We start from the raw sequence: 20484 nt of genomic DNA on the forward strand, positions 1-20484 counted from the left end.
CAAAACTGAACGCAGTACTTCAGATGGGGTCTGACCAATGCTCTTAACAACTGAAGCATCATTTCTTCCCCTTTGTATTCCAGGCCCCTTGAGATAACGGCCAACATTCCATTCACCTTTTTGATTACTTTTTGCCCCTGGGAACTAGTTTTTAGTGGTTTGTGGATATGGACTTTGTTCATATGGACTTTATATCCCTTTGTTCCTCCACAATACTTAGTCTCTCCCCATGAAGAAAATATTCTGCTTTACCTTTTTTCGGTCCATAGTGGATGACCTCGCACTTCCCTGCATTGAACTCCATCTGCCACAGCTTTGCCCACTCATTTAATCTGTCTAAGTCCCTTTGTAACTTTGTCCTCCCATCTACACAACTTACTGAGCCTCCTAGTTTAGTGTCATCTGAAAACTTGGATATAAAGCTTTCTATTCCTTCATCCAAGTCATTTATATAATATGGCGAGAAGCTGAGGTCCCAGTACAGACCTCTGGGGGACATCACTTGTCACATCCCATAAATCAGATAATGTTCCCTTTATTCCTACTCTCTATTTCCTGCCTCCCAATTAATTACCAAGCCACGTCATAAGGTTACCTCCGATTCCATGTGCTTCTATTTTTGCTAATAATCTTTTGTGCAGAACCTTATCAAATGCCTTCCAAACGTCCATATAAACAACATTCATAGACACTCTTTTATCTACCATTTTAGTGATCGCCTCAACAAATTCAACTAGATTAGTCAGACATGACCTACCCTTCACAAACCCATGCTGACTCTCTTTGACTAATCTTGTCCAAGTGTTCAGTCACTCTATCCCTGATGATGGATTTCAGTCATTTCCCTACAACTGACTTTAAGCTGACAGGTCTGTAGTTTCCTGGTTTCTCCCTCATTCCCTTCTTAAATAACGGGGTGACATTCACATTTTTTTCAATCTAATGGCACAATTCCTGAATCTAGTGAGCTTTGGAAAATTATGACGAATGTATCTGCAATTTCCTCTTCTATTTTGTTTAACATCCTGGGGTGGAAACTATTAGCTCTTGGAGATTTGTTTATCTTGAGTCTCATTATTTTCTCCATTATTTTTATTTATATTAATTTTACTACACATTTCACTTTGACTTATTCTTACATTCCCCTGTATGGCCGGTATTTTGTCCTCATCCTCGACTGTACAAGCAGTAGCAATTTCCTTATTTTCCGTAAAAGTCTCACCTCCTTCTGTCTTTAATCCTTATTCAGAGACAAAGGCACACCATTGATGATAATATTTGGATATCTGGCATGTGTAATTTTACAAACCTCAAAATATTGAGTGAAAAAATTGGGATTTGAACACATTTAATCACAATTTAAACCCTTTGATTCTGATGTGAATACTCATCTGACAGAGCTGCGCATAGTGAATGCATGTGCTAAGCATTTTGTAGAATATGTATATACTGAAATCTGTATTCTATAAAAATATCTATTATTAGGACCAACTAAACAATATCATTAGTCACATAAACACAAAAGGTGTACTATTCATTTAGTATTATCAGCAGTTCAATTGTTGACATGAAATGTGCCAGATTCTGGTTTCTTGCAGGATAGGTGTCTGAATGAGCAGAGACATTGTATGTATAAAAAGTCAATAACCAGAAACATTCCTTCATCCAAAGCCTTGGGAGAATGTGGAACATAATCAACCAGAAGGGCCTTCAGGCAAAATTAATTCAGCAGTTTTAAATGAAGATGGATAAGTTTTTCGGAAGTAAGGGTGTAGGGATATGGGGAAAAGGCACAGTGAAAGACATGCAGTGATCTTAAAATTCGTGGAGGAGCTAAATGGGAAAATGGCTTCAGTTCTGCATTCAGAAAACTCCAACAAATTAGTAAGTACTGTATGTTTATACTGTTTAATGTACATCTCTTTGGTAGGATTTGTATCTATCCTCTCAGTAATTCATTGTAAAGGTGTCCATGAGGACGTGCAACTGGTAAAATATAGAGAATTGGAAGAATGCAGAAAGGTTTCACCCAACAAATATACAGCCAATTCACTTTACAGTATATTCTGTGAGATGGTTTGAGACATCTCGAAGACATGATAAGGCGCTATATAAAATGCAAAGATTATTATTAAAGAGTTCACAAGGACATGTGATTAGTAAAATATGGAGAATTGGAAGAATGCTGGAACACAATTAGTCTGTCATAAAATTTGCATGAAAACCCAAACAAGGAAGGTAGTTGACAAACGTTTTATTCATTTTTAGTGCCTTTTCATGAAGACAAATATACAAATCTTGAAGATCAATTTAGAAGGAATCCCTCATACGTCTGAAAGATCCAATAGTTGAACTGGAAGAGCCCCAGTCGCCGAATCGCCTGTACTCTCCGGGTCTCATGAAGTACTGGCGGCCTCTGTAGTTGGGCTGATCATACATGGTCCAATAGCCGTCCATCACATTGCAGGAGTGGATGTCACGGTAGCGGAAACGGTCATAGAGGGATGGGCAATCATCCATGAATTCCATCATCTGTCCTCCAAAGTCAGGTCTCTCATACACCCTCATTCTGTAGGAGCCACCTCTGTACTGCAATATAGAAACAAATGATTTGTGATGCAACTGTTATTATAGAGAAATGAAAAACAAAGTGTGATCGCAAGACTAACAATAATCTCAGCCCCTGTTTCTCTCTCATTGGAGATAATAGAGACTATATGTTTCCAAAATGTCCCAGAGAGATCAACAGTTGTATTTACCAAAGTTGCCTTTGAGTTAAAGTATGAGTTAGACAGTGAATCAGGGGAAATAATAATATAAATCAGAAATTCAGGATAAACTATTGCACAAAAGGCCAGAGGTGACATATATCAATGGCACACAACAATGTCTCAATTGTATGAAAAAATGAAGACCTTAAAGCTGAGACTTACATATGGGTATGTACGGCATGATCTAATGCTGTCATTGTAGCCCATCCAGCGCTGGTAGTCAGGATACTCTCCCCTGTTCAGAACGTACTGGTATCCCATGTAATTGGGTTTCTCGTACAGAACCCAGTAGTCACTGTCAACACGGATGGAGTTACAGCGGCTGAAGTAAGACTGCAGGTCGGCACAGTCAGTGCCGCACTCATAGTGCCGTCCCTGGAAGTTCCTGTCCTCGTAAAAGATGATCTGAAAAAAAGCCACAAGTTCAGTCAGTAATTTATCACATTCAGAGATCTGTGCTGTGAACTGTAAATACAACGTGAGAAATGAAGTTTGGCCTTACCTTTCCCATTTTGAGCTCACAGTTAACTCAGCAACTGAGTGGATGTGCCATTGCTTCCCACAGCCTGGTATTTATACACTGGACAGAGAGGACACTGTGAGGAATACTTTTGTTATTCTAATGACTTAGGTCTGATCATCAGCAAAACACTTACAGAATGAAGCACCCACAGTTGCAGAAAGACACCTGTATTCATATCTACAGCAAGATCATCCATCCTTTTCATTTTGCTTTCGCATCATTTACATTGTTCTGTGACAACAAATCCCCAGTGTTAAATTTACAACTGTTTGCACTTTGCTGATTCAGTGTTGATTGTTTACTGATATTTGAATATATTTGATCTTGATAAAATATTTTAAGATGGAAAACTATTCAGAAGGCCATGTGTTTTTCTAAATTACTTTTAAGTATTTCTATACATGGAGTATCAGAATGATATATTTGATGTTTTGTGCCCCTGTTCTCTTTAATTCACACTCCTATAGCCTGAGACCATTCTCTGTATTGTTGTCCAGATCAATTGAGTGTCACATGACTTGGTTGCCGCTCTTTGAATGGTATATTATTCAATCTGTTCACAATGAACTACACTGGGTCTGCTTTAGTCCATGACACTTTCCTGTCACTCACCTTTCCTCAGTTAGTTTATCTGTGACACCGTGACAGTTTATACAGCTTCACTACACTATCCTGCTTCCAATCTTCTAACGGTTTCTTTACCTGTCCCCAAATATAATAATAACAACAACAACAACAACAACAAGATTCCATTGATAGAGCGCCTTTCACGTCGGGAGGACGTCCCAAGGTGCTGTACAGTAGGGTCAGGACCCGAGCATTGGGGGGAAATGATCAGGGTGAGGGGAGGGAAGGGAGAGAGCGAGGAGGGGGTAGAGAGTCGAGAAGGGAGCTGAAGGCATGGTCAAAGAGAAAGGTCTTTGCATTTGATATAACGCTTTTCACGTCTTCTCGACATCTCAAATGTGAACTAATAGTGTTCCTCAGAACTCCTTTGCGAGTCTCTTTCATTTTACTTGTCTCCATGCTTTCACTTACTGGCGTCATTTGTGTGCATAGGGGCCATATCTATATATATGTAATATGTACATGCATGACAGCAAACTCAATTCAAGATTTATAGGCTCCATATGTAATGCACGGGTTATTATTATATTACAATGCAATCACTAAGCCTGAGGCCAGTCTAAGAACGTGCTGCCTTGGATTCATTCAGACTTCAAGCCGATATCTTACACATTTTTGATCAATTCAGCAAGTTCCTGAAATAGGTCATTTCCCCAGGGAAAAATGGATGCAAAGCATTAGATTGCAAATTCCAGCACTTATCAAAGGTCAAAGCAGTCATACAGCTGGATCAAGGTCAAGATCTATCTACAGAGGTAATATCCGTGTGGTTAAATGGGTCATTTAACGATTCTCCAAAAGTCCTTCCAGTAAAACAATTTGCATAACTGAAGGATAGAGGAATAAGATTGATGAAAAGCCATATAACATTAATGTGAATGAAACAGTTCAGAAGCTTTGGCAAAGGAGCTTTCCACAAATCTAATCGGTAGAGCTGGAAGATTGTGGAAACACTTGAGTTTTTCAATAATGTTACAAATGGGAGAGAAACAGACCCATTCATTATTTCTAATGCGTCCAATTGTTCTTTTAAAAGTTCGCAATTAACTTTAGTCCATGACATGATCTTAGATATAATAATGATAATCCTTATCACGTCATTGAGACATCTCAAAGCGCTTCACAGGATATACTGTAAAGTAAATTAATTGTAGTTTTTGTGGGCAAAATGCAGCAGTCAATTGCGCACAGCAGTGTCCCGCCAACAGTCATGGATTAAATGACCAAGTTATTTATTTATGTTTGAAAGGATTCAAGGTGGTTAAAAGTGAATCCTCACACATTGGTTTTTGTGAGATTGTGAAATGCCTGGCCCCAAAATGTTCTTGTTAATGCATAAGGACATGCTTGCACATCCACTTGAACAAAAACATACACTATTGATGATACATTTTGGAATATACTGTATGAATAATATTACAGACCTCAAAATATTGAGTGTAAAATACTAGGATTTATGCTAAACTAATTGAGGTTTTAAGGAAAGATGGATAAGTGCATCAGAAGTAAGAACAGTCTTGTGCGATGTTCCTCAGGACTCTGTCCTCGGTCCCCTCCTCTTCAACTTCTACATGCGCCCTCTTAGTGACATCATCTGCAGACATGGGGTCAACTTCCACATGTTTACAGATGACACCCAACTCTATCTCTCTGCCTCCACCCTCGATTCCAGGACAACTGAAGCCCTGACATACAATCTGCCAGACATCAAGTCCTGGATGAGAACCAACTTTCTACAGCTGAATGTCAGCAAGACAGAGGCCCTCCTGATTGGCTCGCGCCAGCGCCTCCACATCTCAGGAACTGGCAGTATCCAGGGATGCACACACCACCTCACCAAGCCAGTCAGGAACCTGGGCGTCTTGTTCGACCCCTCAACTGTTCTTTCTCCCCGATATCCGTGCCATGACACACTCTGCCTTCCCCCACCTCCGCAATATTGCCCAACTGCGCCACAGCCTCACCTCTCAGGCTGCCAAAACCCTCATATACACATTCGCTTGACTCCAGAAACGCCTTCCTTGTCAACCTTCCCAACTCTTCCCTCCACAAGCTGCAGATCATTCAGAACTCTGCAGCTCATTTCTTCTCCCATACCAGACACCATGATCCCATCACCCCCACCCTCTCATGGCTCCATTGGCTCTCCATCCCTCAGAGGATAGAATTCAAAATCCTCGTCCTCACCTTCAAGGACTCCACGGCCTTGCCCCCTCCTACCTCTCTGACCTGCTGACCCTCTATCAACCTGTCCGCTCCCTTCATTCAGCAGGCTCCGGCCTGCTCCATGCTTCCTGCCTGATCCGCTCTCCAATTGGCAGCTGGGCTTTCAGCCTCTCTTCCCCCACTCATTGGAACTCTATCTCACAATCCCTTCACCTTGCTGCTACCCTTGCCTCCTTCAACGCCGCACTCAAGATCCTCCTTTTCGACCATGCCTTCGGCCGCTCGCCTACCTCTCTGCCCTTCCTCATCTCAACCCTGCCCCCGACCACGCTCGGGTACTGATTCCTGACTGCTCAGTGCCTTGGGACGTCCTTCCAACATGAAAAGCGCTTTAAGAAAAGTGTTTTTAAAACTGTTGTTGGTGTTGTAAGGGATACAGGGAAAACAGCAGAGTTAAGGACATGCAGTGATCTTCAAAATTGGTGGAGCAGCTAAATACGAAAATGGCTTCTATTCCACCTTCTGAAAGCAGAAAATGTATGTTTTTGTTGTTTAGTGTAATTCTCTTTGGTAGAATTTGTATCCATGCAATGAGTAATTCAGTGTAAAGTGTCCATGAGGGCACGTGACTATTATAATTATAATTACTATTATAATATGGAGAATTGAATTGAAAGCAGAAACACAATTAGACTGTTGTGTTGGTTGCATGAAAACCTAAACAATGAAGGTAAAAGCCAAATGTTTTATTCACGTTTAGTTTCATTTCAATGAAGGCAAATAAAATTCATCAATAGCAATTTAGAAGGAATCCCTCATACGTCTGAAAGATCCAATAGTTGAGCAGCTGCTGCCCCAGTCGCTGAATCGCCTGTACTCTCCGGGTCTCATGAAGTACTGGCGGCCTCTGTAGTTGGGCTGATCATACATGGTCCAGTAGCCGTCCATCACGTTGCAGGAGTGGATGTCACGGTAGCGGAAACGATCATAGACGGATGGGCAATCATCCATGAATTCCATCATTTGTCCTCCAAAGTCAGGTCTCTCGTACACCCTCATTCTGTAGGAGCCACCTCTGTACTGCAATATAGAAACAAATGATTTATGATGCAGCTGTAGCAAATTCACATTCTTATAGAGAACTAAATGAAGAGCACACACCATCTCTAAATTGTTTGAAAGAATAAGCACCTTAAAACTGTCACTTACATATGGATGTGTACGGCATGATCTGATGTTGTCATTGAAGCCCATCCAGCGCTGGTAGTCAGGATACTCTCCCCTGGTCAGAACATACTGGTATCCCATGTAATTGGGTCTCTCGTACAGAACCCAGTAGTCACTGTCAACACGGATGGAGTTACAGCGGCTGAAGTAAGACTGCAGGTCGGCACAGTCAGAGCTGCACTCATAGTGCCGTCCCTGGAAGTTCCTGTCCTCGTAAAAGATGATCTGAAAAAAAGCCACACGTTCAGTCAGTAATTTATCACATTCAGAGATCTGTGCTGTGAACTGTAAATACAACGTGAGAAATGAAGTTTGGCCTTACCTTTCCCATTTTGAGTTCACAGTTAACTCAGCAACTGAGTGGATGTGCCATTGCTTCTCACAGCCTGGTATTTATACACTGGACAGAGAGGACACTGTGAGGAATACTTTTGTTATTCTAATGATTTGGGTCTGATCATCAGCAAAAAAGTTACAAAACAAAACTCCCCATTCCAGAAGAATACCTATATTATTACCTATAGTGGGATCATCCATCCTTTTCATTTTGCTTTCACACCTTTTACTTTGTTCTGTGACAACAAAAAACTCTTAGTGTTGAGTTTTGCAACTCTGCAGTTTGTTGTAGTCTATGTGTTATTTTATGACATTTTAACCAAATAAGTAACATGTTTGAAAATGAAAAAANCAATCAGCAGATCATCATATTCATTGTTCGTCAGCAGATCAAAATTGCAGCGGAAGTGTTTTTGTTTAACACGTATTTCTACCCCATGTGGAGCATTAGAATTTTTATGTTCTGTGTGTTTTTTTCCCTTTTTCTCATTGTCTCACACTCCTATAGCCTAAGACCATTCTCATTATTGTTGTCCAGATCACCTGACTTAGTTGCAGTACTTGAAATAATTCATTATTTAGTCTGGAACCAGCTTATGTTGTTTACTATCCTATAGTTTCCCATTCCTCATCTTTCCTCTAATTGTTTATCTCTGACACAATTATACAGCTTTGTTACAATGCCCTGGCAACACTAAATGTTTCTCTTCCTGTCACCACACTCTTACATGTGTTCCTCAAGAACTTCGTCCATGGCCCCTTCTCTATATTTCTCGACAAATTTCCCCTTGGTGTAGGCATGGGCTCTACTTCTATATGTACACAAATGACATTCAGCTCAATACGTATTCTGTATACGATTTATATCAAATGCAAGGATTATTATTATATTGCAAAGCAATATAATCATATATAATGATATATAAGCAATATAAGCATGAAGCAAGTCAAAGAAAGTGGTGCTCTTGGATTCTACCTGGCCTCAAGCCCGTTTCTTGTACTTTTTGAGGGCAATTCCTGAAATAGCTAATTTCTCCCATCAAATAATAGGTTGTGCAGATCTCAGCCCAAGTCAAAAGTCAAAGCCATATGTGATAATCAACATTTCTACATAGAGGTAATGTATGTTAGTTTATGCGTAAGATTAACGTTTCTACAAAAGTCCTTCCTGTAAAAGAAAAGTTTATGACTGAAGGATAGAGGAATAAGATTGGTGAAGGGCCATGTAACATTCATGGAAATGGTTCAGAAACGTTGGCAAAGGAGGTTCCACAACAACAACAAACAAACAACAAAATTACATTTGTATAGGGCCTTTCACATTGAGAGGACGTCCCAGAGTGCTGGACGATCGGTGTTTTGATACTGGCTGCAGGTCGGGATCGGGGAGGGTGGAGGGCAGGGGGTAAAGAGGGTGACCGAAGGCATGTACGAAGAGGAGGGTCTTGAGACATGTCTTGAAGGAGGCAACGGAAGAGGCGAAGTGGAGGGACTGTGCGATAGAATTCCAGGGAGTGAATCAGAGTGGCTGGGGCCCACCCGCCAATGGTGGGGCAGGCAAGGCGGGGACGTGAAGCAGGCCAGGGCCTACTGAGCGGAGGACGCAGGCAGGTTGGTAGGGGGTTAGGAGGTCGCAGAGGTAGGGGGGAGCAAGGCCATGGAGGGTTTTGAAAGTGAGAACCAGGACCTTGAACTGTATCCAGTTGGTGCAGTTGGTTGGTTATGGAATTCTATTAATGTTGTAAATTGGAGAAAAAATGGTCCCATTCGTTGTTGCTAATCTTTTCAGTTACTTTTTTCAGTTACTCTTGTAAAAGTCCTCAGTGAACACTTCTGATTCAGCTTGATTCCATGACATAACTTTGAATTAGATTGAAGGTGGTTTAAACTGAGTCCAGAAAACATTTCTTCACACATCGGCTTGTGCTCTTGTTAAATGCACAGCCTCAAAAAGATCCTGTAAATGCGTAAGGGCATGTCTGCACCTTCCCCATAAAAGAAGACAAAAATATCTTGATAATACTTTTGAAGCACACTATTGATGCAAATCAACTTCTCTCAGACCTCTCCCTCCACTGCCTACTCGAACCCCTGCAGTCTGGGTTTCGTGCTGCCCATAGCACAGTGACAGCACTCATTGAAGTAATAAATGACGTCCTCTCTCTCTGTGACCAGGGCTCCCCCTGCCTCCTCATTCTCCCAGACCTCTCCACCATGATTGACCCAGTCAATCCTGCTATTTTCCTCCACCGCCTCTCCTCCCTCACCCAACTTAGTGCTGCCTCACTAACATGGTTTGAGCCCTACTTAACAAACCGCCAGCAATACATCTTGGCAAACGATTTTTCCTCTCGCCCCCACCTGGTTATCTGTGCGGTACCCCAAGGCTCCATCCTCAGCCCCCTTCTTTTCCATATCTACATGCTAACTCTCAGGGATGTCATCCACACACATGGGGTGAACTTCCACATGTATGCGGATGATGCCCAAATCTACTTCTTCTCCTCCAGCGACAACTCCAAATGCACTGATGTCCTGTCAACTTGTTTGTTGGACATCAAGGACTGCATGAGCGCAAATTTCCGGCAGCTGCATGTCAGCAAGACGGAAACCATACGTCTTGGTTCCCATCAACATTTCCTTCCTGCGGCTCTGAACTCCTCAACCTCCCCAGCCTTTCCCTCAGGCGCACCGAACCTGTGTGCAACTTAGGTTTTAGGTTCAATCTCCAGCTTTCCTTTCTATCCCACATCCGAGCCCTGAACAGGATGGCTTTTTCAACCTCCATCACATTGCCTGCCTCCATCCATATCTCACAACCACTGCAGCGAAAACCCTCATCCACACTTTCGTCACTTCTCGGCTGGACAATTCCAATGCCCTTCTCGCTGGTCTCCCCAGCTCCACCATACACAAAATTCCATTAATTCAAACCTCCGCTGCCTGGATACTCACGCACACAGAACTCTGTATTCGTACCACACCAGTCCTTGCCAGGCGCCACTGGCTCCCAATTACTGAACTGATCGATTTCAAGATCCTCTCTCCCGTTTTCAATCCCTTCATGCCCTCTCACCTCCACACCTATTCTGATCTGCTTACCCCACCCATTCACCATCTGCTGCATCCGCTCAGCTGGCTTCGGCTTTCTGTTTCGCTCCACAATCAATGGTCATTCCTTTAGCTAATGCACCCTGACACTCTTCCTAAATTCCTCCACCTTGCCCACTACCTCCCCATTTGCAAATCCCGCCTAAAGACCTTCCTTTTTGATCGTGCTTATGGTAACGTCATCCCTCCCTCTCCCCCTGGTTCGGTATCAGACTCCACCACTATCAAGTGCTCCGGGGCGTTACCCTGCATAAACAGCTCTATATAAATGCAAGTTGTTGTTGTTGACAGTTTTACAGACTTCAAAACATTGAGTAAAAACACTGGGATTTCAACATTTTTATTGTTTACTTAGTGTAAATTTCTTTGTTAGGATTTGTATCTATCTTATCAGTAATTCTGTGTGAAGGTATTCATGTGAACAGGTGACGTTGGTAAAATATGGAGAATTGGAAGAATGCTGGACCACAATTTTTTGTTGTACAGTTTACATGAAAACCAGGACAATGTAGCTGATAGGCAAGTGTTTTATTCATTTTTAGTGCCTTTTCATGAAGACAAATATACAAATCTTGAAGATCAATTTAGAATGAATCCCTCATACGTCTGAAAGATCCAATAGTTGAGCTGGAAGCGCCCCAGTCACTGAATCGCCTGTACTCTCCGGGTCTCATGAAGTACTGGCGGCCTCTGTAGTTGGGCTGATCATACATGGTCCAGTAGCCGTCCATCACGTTGCAGGAGTGGATGTCACGGTAGCGGAAACGGTCATAAACGGATGGGCAATCATCCATGAATTCCATCATCTGTCCTCCAAAGTCAGGTCTCTCGTGCACCCTCATTCTGTAGGAGCCACCTCTGTACTGGAATACAAAAACAGATGATTTGTGATGCAGCTGTTATTATAGAGAAATGAAAAGCAAAGGGTGATCATAAGAATAACAATAATCTCAGCCCCCTGTTTCTGTCTCATTGGAGATAATATTGATATAGAGACTACATTTTTCCAAAATGTCCCAGAGAGATCAACAGTTGTATTTACCAACGTTGCCTTTGAGTTAAAATGTGAGTTAGACAGTGAATCAGGGGGAATAATAATATAAATCAGAAATTCAGGATGAACTATTGCGTAAAAAGCCAGAGGTGACATATATCAATGGCACACAACAATGTCTCAATTGTATGAAAAAATGAGGACCTTAAAGCTGAGACTTACATATGGGTATGTACGGCATGATCTAATGCTGTCATTGTAGCCCATCCAGCGTTGGTAGTCAGGATACTCTCCCCTGTTCAGAACGTACTGGTATCCCATGTAATTGGGTCTCTCATACAGAACCCAGTAGTCACTGTCAACGCGGATGGAGTTGCAGCGGCTGAAGTAAGACTGCAGGTCGGCACAGTCAGTGCTGCACTCATAGTGCCGTCCCTGGAAGTTCCTGTCCTCGTAAAAGATGATCTGAGAAAAGACACACAAGTTCAGTCAGTAATTTATCAAATTCAGAGATCTGTGCTGTGAACTGTGAATACAACGTGAGAAATAAAGTTTGGCCTTACCTTTCCCATTTTGAGCTCACAGTTAACTCAGCAACTGAGTGGATGTGCCATTGCTTCCCACAGCCTAGTATTTATACACTGGACAGAGAGGACACTGTGAGGAATACTTTTGTTATTCTAATGACTTGGGTCTGATCATCAGCAGAAAAAGTTACAGAACAAAACCCCCCATTGCAGAGACACCTGTATTCATACCTATAGTGGGATCGTCCATCCTTTTCATTTTGCTTTCACATCATTTACGTTGTTCTGTGACAACAAAAGTCTCTTAATGTTGAGTTTTTCAACTCTGCAGTTTGCTGATTCTATCTGGGTATTTTAATGAACTTTTAACAGAATTGTGTACGTAAAATATTTGAAAATTAAAAAGCACTCAGCAGATCATCATTTACATTTTTCTTCACAAATCGGTTTATGTGATTGTGGAATGCATGGCCCAAAATAGATCACATTTGCTGCCTCGGATATATTTGGTTTAAAATGTTTTTTATTATTATTATCATTATTATTATTATAAATGTTTTGAGAGAAAAATTCAGCAATAAAATTGTTCAGAAGCCTCCATTTTGGTAATATTTTAAGCTTTTTTTTATTATGTTAATACTTAGGAAAGGAGAAAAGCTTCTGTAACATTTCTGTTTTTTGGGAATGGGATGATAATAACAATAACAATCCTTGCATTTGATATAGCGCCTTATGATGTCTGCGAGACATCTTACAGAGCTTCACAGAATAGTTGACAAAGTGAAATTGCTTTATATTTTGTGGGAGAAACTCAGCAGCCAATTGCGCACAGCTTTGCCCCACAAACAGTCGTGATTTGAGTGACCGAATTTTTTTTTGTAGAAGAAATTATTACCCCCGGAAAAGAGATCCACCAATCAGCTAACAATGGGATTCCTGCTTACAGCTAGGTAAACAGAAGTGTGTGGAGTAAAGAAACTTGCGTAACATTTTTCCATGCCCAGGAATCAAACACAGGTCCTCTCGCTTGCTAGGCAAGTGCTCTAACCCACACGCTAGGAGATTCCACGGGATATTTTTGCTCAACTCTCCACAGCTGAAATTCTAGCAGGAGCCTCGAAGCTTTAATTTTGTTGAGAAGAGTACGACCATTGAAGTTAACACTGATAAATCTAAATGAATTTGTATTATTGGTAATGGTAACTGTACAGTGAGTTTCACAGTTTTTCTCTTATAGAGACCACCCTCGGGTCTGGCTGATGGAGATGTATACATACCATCCCGTAAACCAAGCCAAACACTGGTCAATGATAAAGTTTGGATGTACTCTGTTGTAGTAACATCAAACAATTGAGTAAACACAATGGGACTGAACAATTTTCATCCAAATTTGAACCTGCTGATCCTCAGATCAATACTTAACCTTCCGAGCTGCCCAAATGTGACCCCCAGTCATATTATAATAATAATCATTGTATTTGATATCGCAGCTTACCACATTGTTGATACTTCTCAAAGTGCTTCACAGAAAATATTGTGTATTTTGCGGGCAAAACACAGCAGCCAATTGCGCACAGCAGTGACCCACAAACTGTCGTGGATTGATTGACCAAATTTTTGGAGGGATTATTATCCCGAAAAGGGATCCACCAATCAACTACCAACTTGGCTGCTACTTTCTGCTAGGTAAACAGAGGAGTGTGCAGTAAGGAAACTTGCCTAAGGTTTTATCCTTCCAGGGAATCAAACCGGGTCCACTCACTTGCAAGGTGCGTGCTCTAACCAATACGTTACAAGACGCCACATATTAATAATCCTGGTTAGAATATAGTGTAACATATGCATGTTCTACATTGTGAAATGTATTTCTATCAATAGGTGCATCTGAAAAATCACATGCGTGAGATGATCAGCAATATGACTTCTTCATTGATTTACTTATCAGAATTAAATGAAAATCATTTTGGCTGACTTCAGCATTGGTGACTTGGAGAGCAGAGGTACGGTATATCTGATAAATCAATAACCGAATGTTTTCACTGGAAGTGATGTGAGAATGTGGAATGCGTTACCCAGAAGGCGATAGATAAAGAAGTAACTGAGCTGTTAAAAGGGGACTTGGATAATTATTTGGTGAGTAAGAGTATTAAGGGATATGAAGAAAAGGTAGGTTAATGGGACTTGAAGATAATCCATGTTCTTAAAAAATGGTGGAGTAGAATGAACAGGTAAGTGGCTTCAGTTTCCAGTTCTGAAAACTTCTTGAAGTTAGTACATAGCCATTGTTAAGTGTTCTGAGAGGCTACCGTGCATGGAGGGTGCTATATAAGTGCAAGTTGTTGTTGCTGTTGTATGTCTGTTTGTTTTGTTTTTTTAATGTAAATGTCTTTGGTAGGATTTGTATCTATCTGACCAGTAATTCAGTGTAAAGGTGTTCATAAGGACATGTGACTGGTAAAATACGGAGAATTGGAAGATTGCTGGAACCCAATTAATCTGTTGTACAGTTTGCATGAAAATACAGACAATGTAGCTAATAGGAAAGTGTTTTATTGATGATTAGTGCCTTTTCATGAAGACAGATAAAATTCTTCAAGAGCAATTCAGCAGAAATCCCTCATGCGTCTGAAAGAACCAATAGTTGAGCTGGAAGAGCCCCAGTCGCTGAATCGCCTGTACTCTCCGGGTCTCATGAAGTACTGGCGGCCTCTGTAGTTGGGCTGATCATACATGGTCCAGTAGCCGTCCATCACGTTGCAGGAGTGAATGTCACGGTAGCGGAAACGGTCATAGACGGATGGGCAGTCATCCATGAATTCCATCATCTGTCCTCCAAAGTCAGGTCTCTCGTACACCCTCATTTTGTAGGAGCCACCTCTGTGCTGGAGTACCGAAACAGAATATTTGTGATGAGGCAACGAACATATCCACATTAATATCAAGTATTGTGTTTTATTGTGTACTGAGCAGTAGAGCCAGAGGACAAGGCCTGCGTTCGAAGTGGGGTAAATTCAGAAAAAAACATATCCACATTAATGTAGAGAACTGAAAGGTAGGAGATGATCACAATAAGGATGACTTCTACACTTTAATCATACAATTGTTACATTTTCTAAACTCGCTTTTAAGAGAAAAGTTACGTAGACATCAAATCGAATGACAATAACAAAATATAATTCTGTAACAAGCATTGAGGGCTGGTAAATATTGAATTAATGGCACACAATGTGTTCAAATTCTTTGAGCAAATAAATCACGGTTACAAATGACCTTAAAACATTGACTTACATATGGGTAGGTACGGCATGATCTGATGCTGTCATTGTAGCCCATCCAGCGCTGGTAGTCAGGATACTCTCCCCTGTTCAGAACGTACTGGTATCCCATGTAATTGGGTTTCTCGTACAGAACCCAGTAGTCACTGTCAACCCGGATGGAGTTACAGCGGCTGAAGTAAGACTGCAGGTCGGCACAGTCAGTGCCGCACTCATAGTGCTGTCCCTGGAAGTTCCTGTCCTCGTAAAAGATGATCTGAGAAAAAGAAAAAGAAAAAGTAATTTATCACATTCAGAGATCTGTGATGTGAACTGTAAATACAACATGAGAAATAAAAGTTGTCCTTGCCTTTCCCATTTTGAGCTCACAGTTAACTCAGCAACTGAGTGGATGTGCCATTGCTTCCCACAGCCTGGTATTTATACACTGGACAGAGAGGACACTGTGAGGAATACTTTTGTTATTCTAATGACTCGTTATTTGGGCTGATCATACATGGTCCAGTAACCATCCATCACGTTGCTGATCATCAGCAAAAAAATTACAAAACAAAAAATGCTCTTTGCAGAAAGACACCTGTATTCATAACTATAGCAGGATCATCCATGCTTTTCATTTTGCTTTTGCATCATTTACATTGTTCTGTGACAAGTAGTCCTTATTTTAAATTTCTAACTCATTTGAATTTGCTGTTTTCATGAATATTTTAATAATATGTAACTAAAATGATCTTTATAAAATAACAGTGTGATCAGGTGTAGTCGTAATTACTATAAATTTCTTTACGCGTTTCTACAAAATTTGGAATATCAGAGTTAGATGTTTCAAGATTAAAGAACAGTTTGGAATGCTGAACAGTGATGTAGATTGCAGTGGATTGCAGGAAGACATAAACAGATTTAGTAGAATGGGCAGGCAGATGCCTGATGAAGTTTAATGTAGGAAAATGTGAAGCAAATCACTCTTTCAGGAAAAATAGTCTTGAAAATAGGAACCGAAGCAAAGAGGTCTGGGGATTTGAAATTTTGTGTCCAGCTCTGGTCTCCACACTGTAAAAAGGATATAGCAGCGATGGAAAGAGTACAGCATAGGTTTACGAGGATGATACCCAGGTTGGCAGGTTACAGCTATTAAGATAAAAATATAAGAATAATATAATATAATAATCCTTGCATTTAATATAGTACCTCATTACGACTTTGACATCTCTCAAAGCGCTTCACAGGATATACTGTAAAGTTGATAGACTGGATAGGTCAGGTTTTTTTTCCCTTGAGAAAAGGCATTTCATGGGGGACTTAATAGAAGTGTTTAAAATTATAGAAGGGTTTGATAAGGTCCACATAAATAGTTTGTTTCCCTCTGGTTGGGGAGTCCATAACCAGTGGACACAAATACAATATAATAGCTCTTTGGAGATCTAAAAGAATTTTAGAATCTTTTTAAAAGAATTTATCAGGAGAGAGGGCGGTGAGATTGTGGAACTCGCTGCCTGAAGCAGTGTTGAATCAGTTAGTACAGATGCATTAAAGAGGAAGCTAGACATTCACATGAGGGATTGGGGAATAGAAGGGTATGGGAGGGAATAAAGAATGGTTGAAGACTGGTGTGGAGTATAAACACTGGCATGGACTGGTTGGGCTGAGTGGCCTGTTTCTGTGCTATAAATGTTTTGTATGTGCTGTGTGTTTTGTGCCTTTGTTCTCGTTTTCTCGCAATTCTATAGCCGGCAACCATTCTCATTATAGTTGTCCAGATCATTCCTGAGTGTAGCCTGACTCAGCTCAGCTCTTTAAATTGTACATCATTGTTCTATTTTTGTTGGAAAATATATATTTATTTATAAATATAATGTTTAGTACAACAGAAATCCAAAACAAACACAACAGCTTCGGTCACAATTTTTTTCTTTTCTCCTGATACAAAAAAAATTCCGTTGTTTATGGTACATTCCTTCACCACACATAAGTTGTGCACAGGTTTTTTTGGCCGCTCCCTCTGACACAGTCGGGAATCGCCCCTGTGTACCCCACGTCCTTGTGCGCGCCCATACAGGCCCTGATAAAGCGCCCTTGCCGCTTTCGGATGGTGTCCCGATGTGCACCGTACATGTACATGTTTACCATTTTCGGGATGCTCTTTGGTTACATCTCGAGCATCCCTCTGTGCCCTTACCACAGTCGGTTTTGGGTGCGCTCGTGGGTGCGCCCTGATCAGGTTGTGCCGGAACGGCTCCTGCTGGGATCATGCCTTTGCCGTGGTCGAGCCAAACTTCAGCTTGTCCCTTAGTTTATAATCCCTGCTTATAGGGTGCGCGAGCATGAGGCAGGCCCTCACCGTCCCCTCGTTCTGCCAGAAGAACAACTTTTTTCGGGAGTGCCAAAGGGCCTCCTTTACCGAGTTTATGATCCTCCAGGCACACTTGATGTGAGTTTCGCTGTGAGTTCCAGGGAACAGGCCGTACAACACCGAGTGCCATGACAGCCGGTCCCCAGGGACGAACCAGGAGAGAATCCACTCCATCTTTTTCCAAACCGCCTTTGCGAAACAGCACTCCAGGAAGAGGTGGTCCACGGTCTCCTGGTCTCTGCAACCAGCCTGAAGGCAACCTGCTGACTGGCCCAGACCTTGACCATGCATGAAAGCCCTGAGGGGCAGGGCCCTTTTTATCACCAGCCAGGCCATGTCCTGATGGTTGTTGGTCAGGGCCAGTGATGAGGCGTTTTGCCAGATGTAGCTGACCGTCTCCGCCTTTTGAACTGTTTCGACTACCTGTCGTGCAGACCACTCGGTGATTGCGCGGGGGTCTGGGATGGTGTTCTTCAGAAATTTCTCAACATGAGATAGATATTTCAGCACGCTCCAACTGTGTGGAATATTTCAAGGCAGTTCTGCCAGAACCACCCTTCTTAGCACCGGGTACAGGTAGAAACCCAGCACCTAGCGGCATTTGTTGCTGGCGTAGCCGGGCTCCAGGCACATCCTCGAGCAGCTACACACAGAGGTGGCCATGAGGATCAGGGCTACGTTAGGGACCTCTTTTCCCCCCTTTTCCGGGGTTTTGTGCATCGTGTCTCTGCGGACACGATCCCCAGATCAGTTGGAAGACCTCTCTGGTGACTGCAGTGGCGTTGTTCCTGGTCAAAGGCCAGACCTGGGCCACATACAGTAATACCGAGAGGGCGACATACTTTTTCACCAGATTCTTCCCGGTGATGGACAGCGAGCCATAGCGCCACATCACCAGTTTTTTCCTCACTGCACCTAGACGCTCCTCCCAGCTTTTCTGGCACATCCCGGTAACCCCGAACCAAATCCCGAGGACTTTGATGTAGTCTGGCTTCACCGCAAAAGGTATGAGACTGCGTTCTTTCCAGTCTCCAAAATACATCACCTTGCTTTTCTGGCAGTAGACCATGCATTGTTCAGCATGGAACCAACCAGTTGTTTCCAGACACTTTTCTATAGTTCACCTTTCCTCGAATGTTAAACCCTGACACAGTTACATCTTATACAGTTTTACTATATTTTCCTGATTCCTTTCCTACCATCTCCCAGCGTTGTCACAATACACAACAATAAAATACAATTCACACTTATAGATCACCTTTCATGTCTGGAGGATGTCTTGAACCATCTAATAATTGTGGCTGGGTACCGGAGCTGAGGGTGGGAGCTGAGAGGAATAAAGAGAGGAAAGATAACCAAAAAAATGGTCACAAGGTATATTTTGAGATGTACAATGAAAGATGAGAGGAAGGGATTAAGTAGGAAAAGAACTTGGAATTCGAATTCCTGAGTGCAGGCTCCAAGTAGCTGAAAGGGTGAGGGTGGGACAGATAGAACGGGGAATGTAGAGTAGGCCTTTGTCGGCCATGCAAAGAAAACGGCCGGGTTGGTGTGGGTGAGGGAGGTTGCAAAGGTACTGTGGGGAGAGACTATGGAAGGATTTAAATGCGAGAAGGAGGATCTTCAACTCTATCTGCTGGAGAAAGAGGAGGCAGTGAAGCCAAGCAAGGATGTGGGGTGATAGGCTTACGGAGCTTAGCACATGATACCAGGTACTACCCCTCCTCTAATGGTTTCTCCTTCTGCTGCACACAGACACTTACAGTGATCTTCAGATGTCCATCCTCAACCTTCTCCTTTCCTTGTCTACATGCTTCTTCTGGGTGGCATCAATCTCAGGAATGGTGTATGCTTCCATATATAATAATAAATAATCCTTGCATTTAATATAGTGCCATTCACAGCAGGAGGAAAGCAACAACAACTTGCATTTAGTTTAGCACCCCTCAAAGAGAGTAGCATCCCAGAGTTTTTGACAGTGGTGGAACACGACGACAAACCGGGAGGCCAGGGAAGGTGACATAAGCACGGTCACAGAGGAAGGTCTTCAGGCATGACTTGAAGATGGGGAAAGAGGGGACAAGGTGGAGGGATAGAGTGAAAGTGTTCCAGAGTTTTGGGGCACAGTGGCTGAAAGTGCGGCCACCGATTGTGCAACGGACAGTATGAAAGACAAGTAGGAGGCCTGAGCCAGTCGAATGGAGGCAGCAGGCAATGCATTGTGGAGTAAGCAGATCGGAGAGGTAGGGGGGTGCCAGGGCATAAAGGGATATGACGACGAGTGTGAGGATCTTGAAATCGATCCGTTTGATGATAGGTAGCTTAGTGCACATGAGCATGCGGATAATGGATCTCTCAAAGTGCTTCACAGGATTTTACTGTAAATTGTATTGATTGTGTAGGTCAACATAGCAGCCAATTTGTGCACAGTAATATCCCACAAACAATCATGAAGTTAATGACAATTCTATGTGGGGGATTGTTGGCCATGACACAGGGAGACACCGTCTTCTCTTTTCAAGTAGTATCACGGGATCTCTTTAATTGTATTTAAAGAGATGCCATGATCTTAAAAAA

General features: G+C 42.1%; 3 protein-coding genes across 5 annotated transcripts; all 3 read right to left on the reverse strand.

The window, feature by feature from the left end:
* Positions 1–2310: 2310 nt before the first annotated feature.
* Positions 2311–3333, reverse strand: LOC103182917 (gamma-crystallin S-1-like). Of its 2 annotated transcripts, none has more exons than XM_007900107.2 (3): positions 3274–3333; positions 2934–3176; positions 2311–2589 (listed from the first exon to the last, which is right to left on the reverse strand). In XM_007900107.2, the coding sequence occupies exons 1-3, from the start codon at positions 3280–3282 to the stop codon at positions 2311–2313; spliced, it is 531 nt and encodes a 176-aa protein (XP_007898298.1). In that variant the 5' UTR covers positions 3283–3333. The 2 variants fall into 2 exon arrangements, with proteins under 2 accessions (XP_007898298.1, XP_042192099.1); XM_042336165.1 differs by having other exon boundaries at positions 2311–2582; positions 2930–3176.
* A 3555-nt stretch (positions 3334–6888) lies between these two features.
* Positions 6889–7645, reverse strand: LOC103182922 (gamma-crystallin M2-like). The gene is made up of 3 exons (XM_007900114.1): positions 7637–7645; positions 7297–7539; positions 6889–7167 (listed from the first exon to the last, which is right to left on the reverse strand). The coding sequence occupies exons 1-3, from the start codon at positions 7643–7645 to the stop codon at positions 6889–6891; spliced, it is 531 nt and encodes a 176-aa protein (XP_007898305.1).
* Positions 7646–11345: 3700 nt separating this feature from the next.
* LOC103182923 (gamma-crystallin M2-like) lies at positions 11346–12378 on the reverse strand. Of its 2 annotated transcripts, none has more exons than XM_007900115.2 (3): positions 12319–12378; positions 11978–12220; positions 11346–11624 (listed from the first exon to the last, which is right to left on the reverse strand). In XM_007900115.2, the coding sequence occupies exons 1-3, from the start codon at positions 12325–12327 to the stop codon at positions 11346–11348; spliced, it is 531 nt and encodes a 176-aa protein (XP_007898306.1). In that variant the 5' UTR covers positions 12328–12378. The 2 variants fall into 2 exon arrangements, with proteins under 2 accessions (XP_007898306.1, XP_042192197.1); XM_042336263.1 differs by having other exon boundaries at positions 11346–11617; positions 11974–12220.
* Between the last annotated feature and the right edge of the window lie 8106 nt (positions 12379–20484).

This window comes from Callorhinchus milii, unplaced genomic scaffold (genome assembly GCF_018977255.1).
Source record: "Callorhinchus milii isolate IMCB2004 unplaced genomic scaffold, IMCB_Cmil_1.0 Scaffold6, whole genome shotgun sequence".
Lineage (NCBI taxonomy): Eukaryota > Metazoa > Chordata > Chondrichthyes > Chimaeriformes > Callorhinchidae > Callorhinchus > Callorhinchus milii.

Excerpts from the sequence above, each read along its gene's own strand:
- LOC103182917 (XM_007900107.2), bottom strand. Across the intron at positions 2,590-2,933 it reads CATGCCGTACATACCCATAT|TACAGAGGTGGCTCCTACAG; the intron begins GTAAGTCTCAGC and ends TCTATATTGCAG.
- LOC103182922 (XM_007900114.1), bottom strand. Across the intron at positions 7,168-7,296 it reads CATGCCGTACACATCCATAT|TACAGAGGTGGCTCCTACAG; the intron begins GTAAGTGACAGT and ends TCTATATTGCAG.
- LOC103182923 (XM_007900115.2), bottom strand. Across the intron at positions 11,625-11,977 it reads CATGCCGTACATACCCATAT|TACAGAGGTGGCTCCTACAG; the intron begins GTAAGTCTCAGC and ends TTTGTATTCCAG.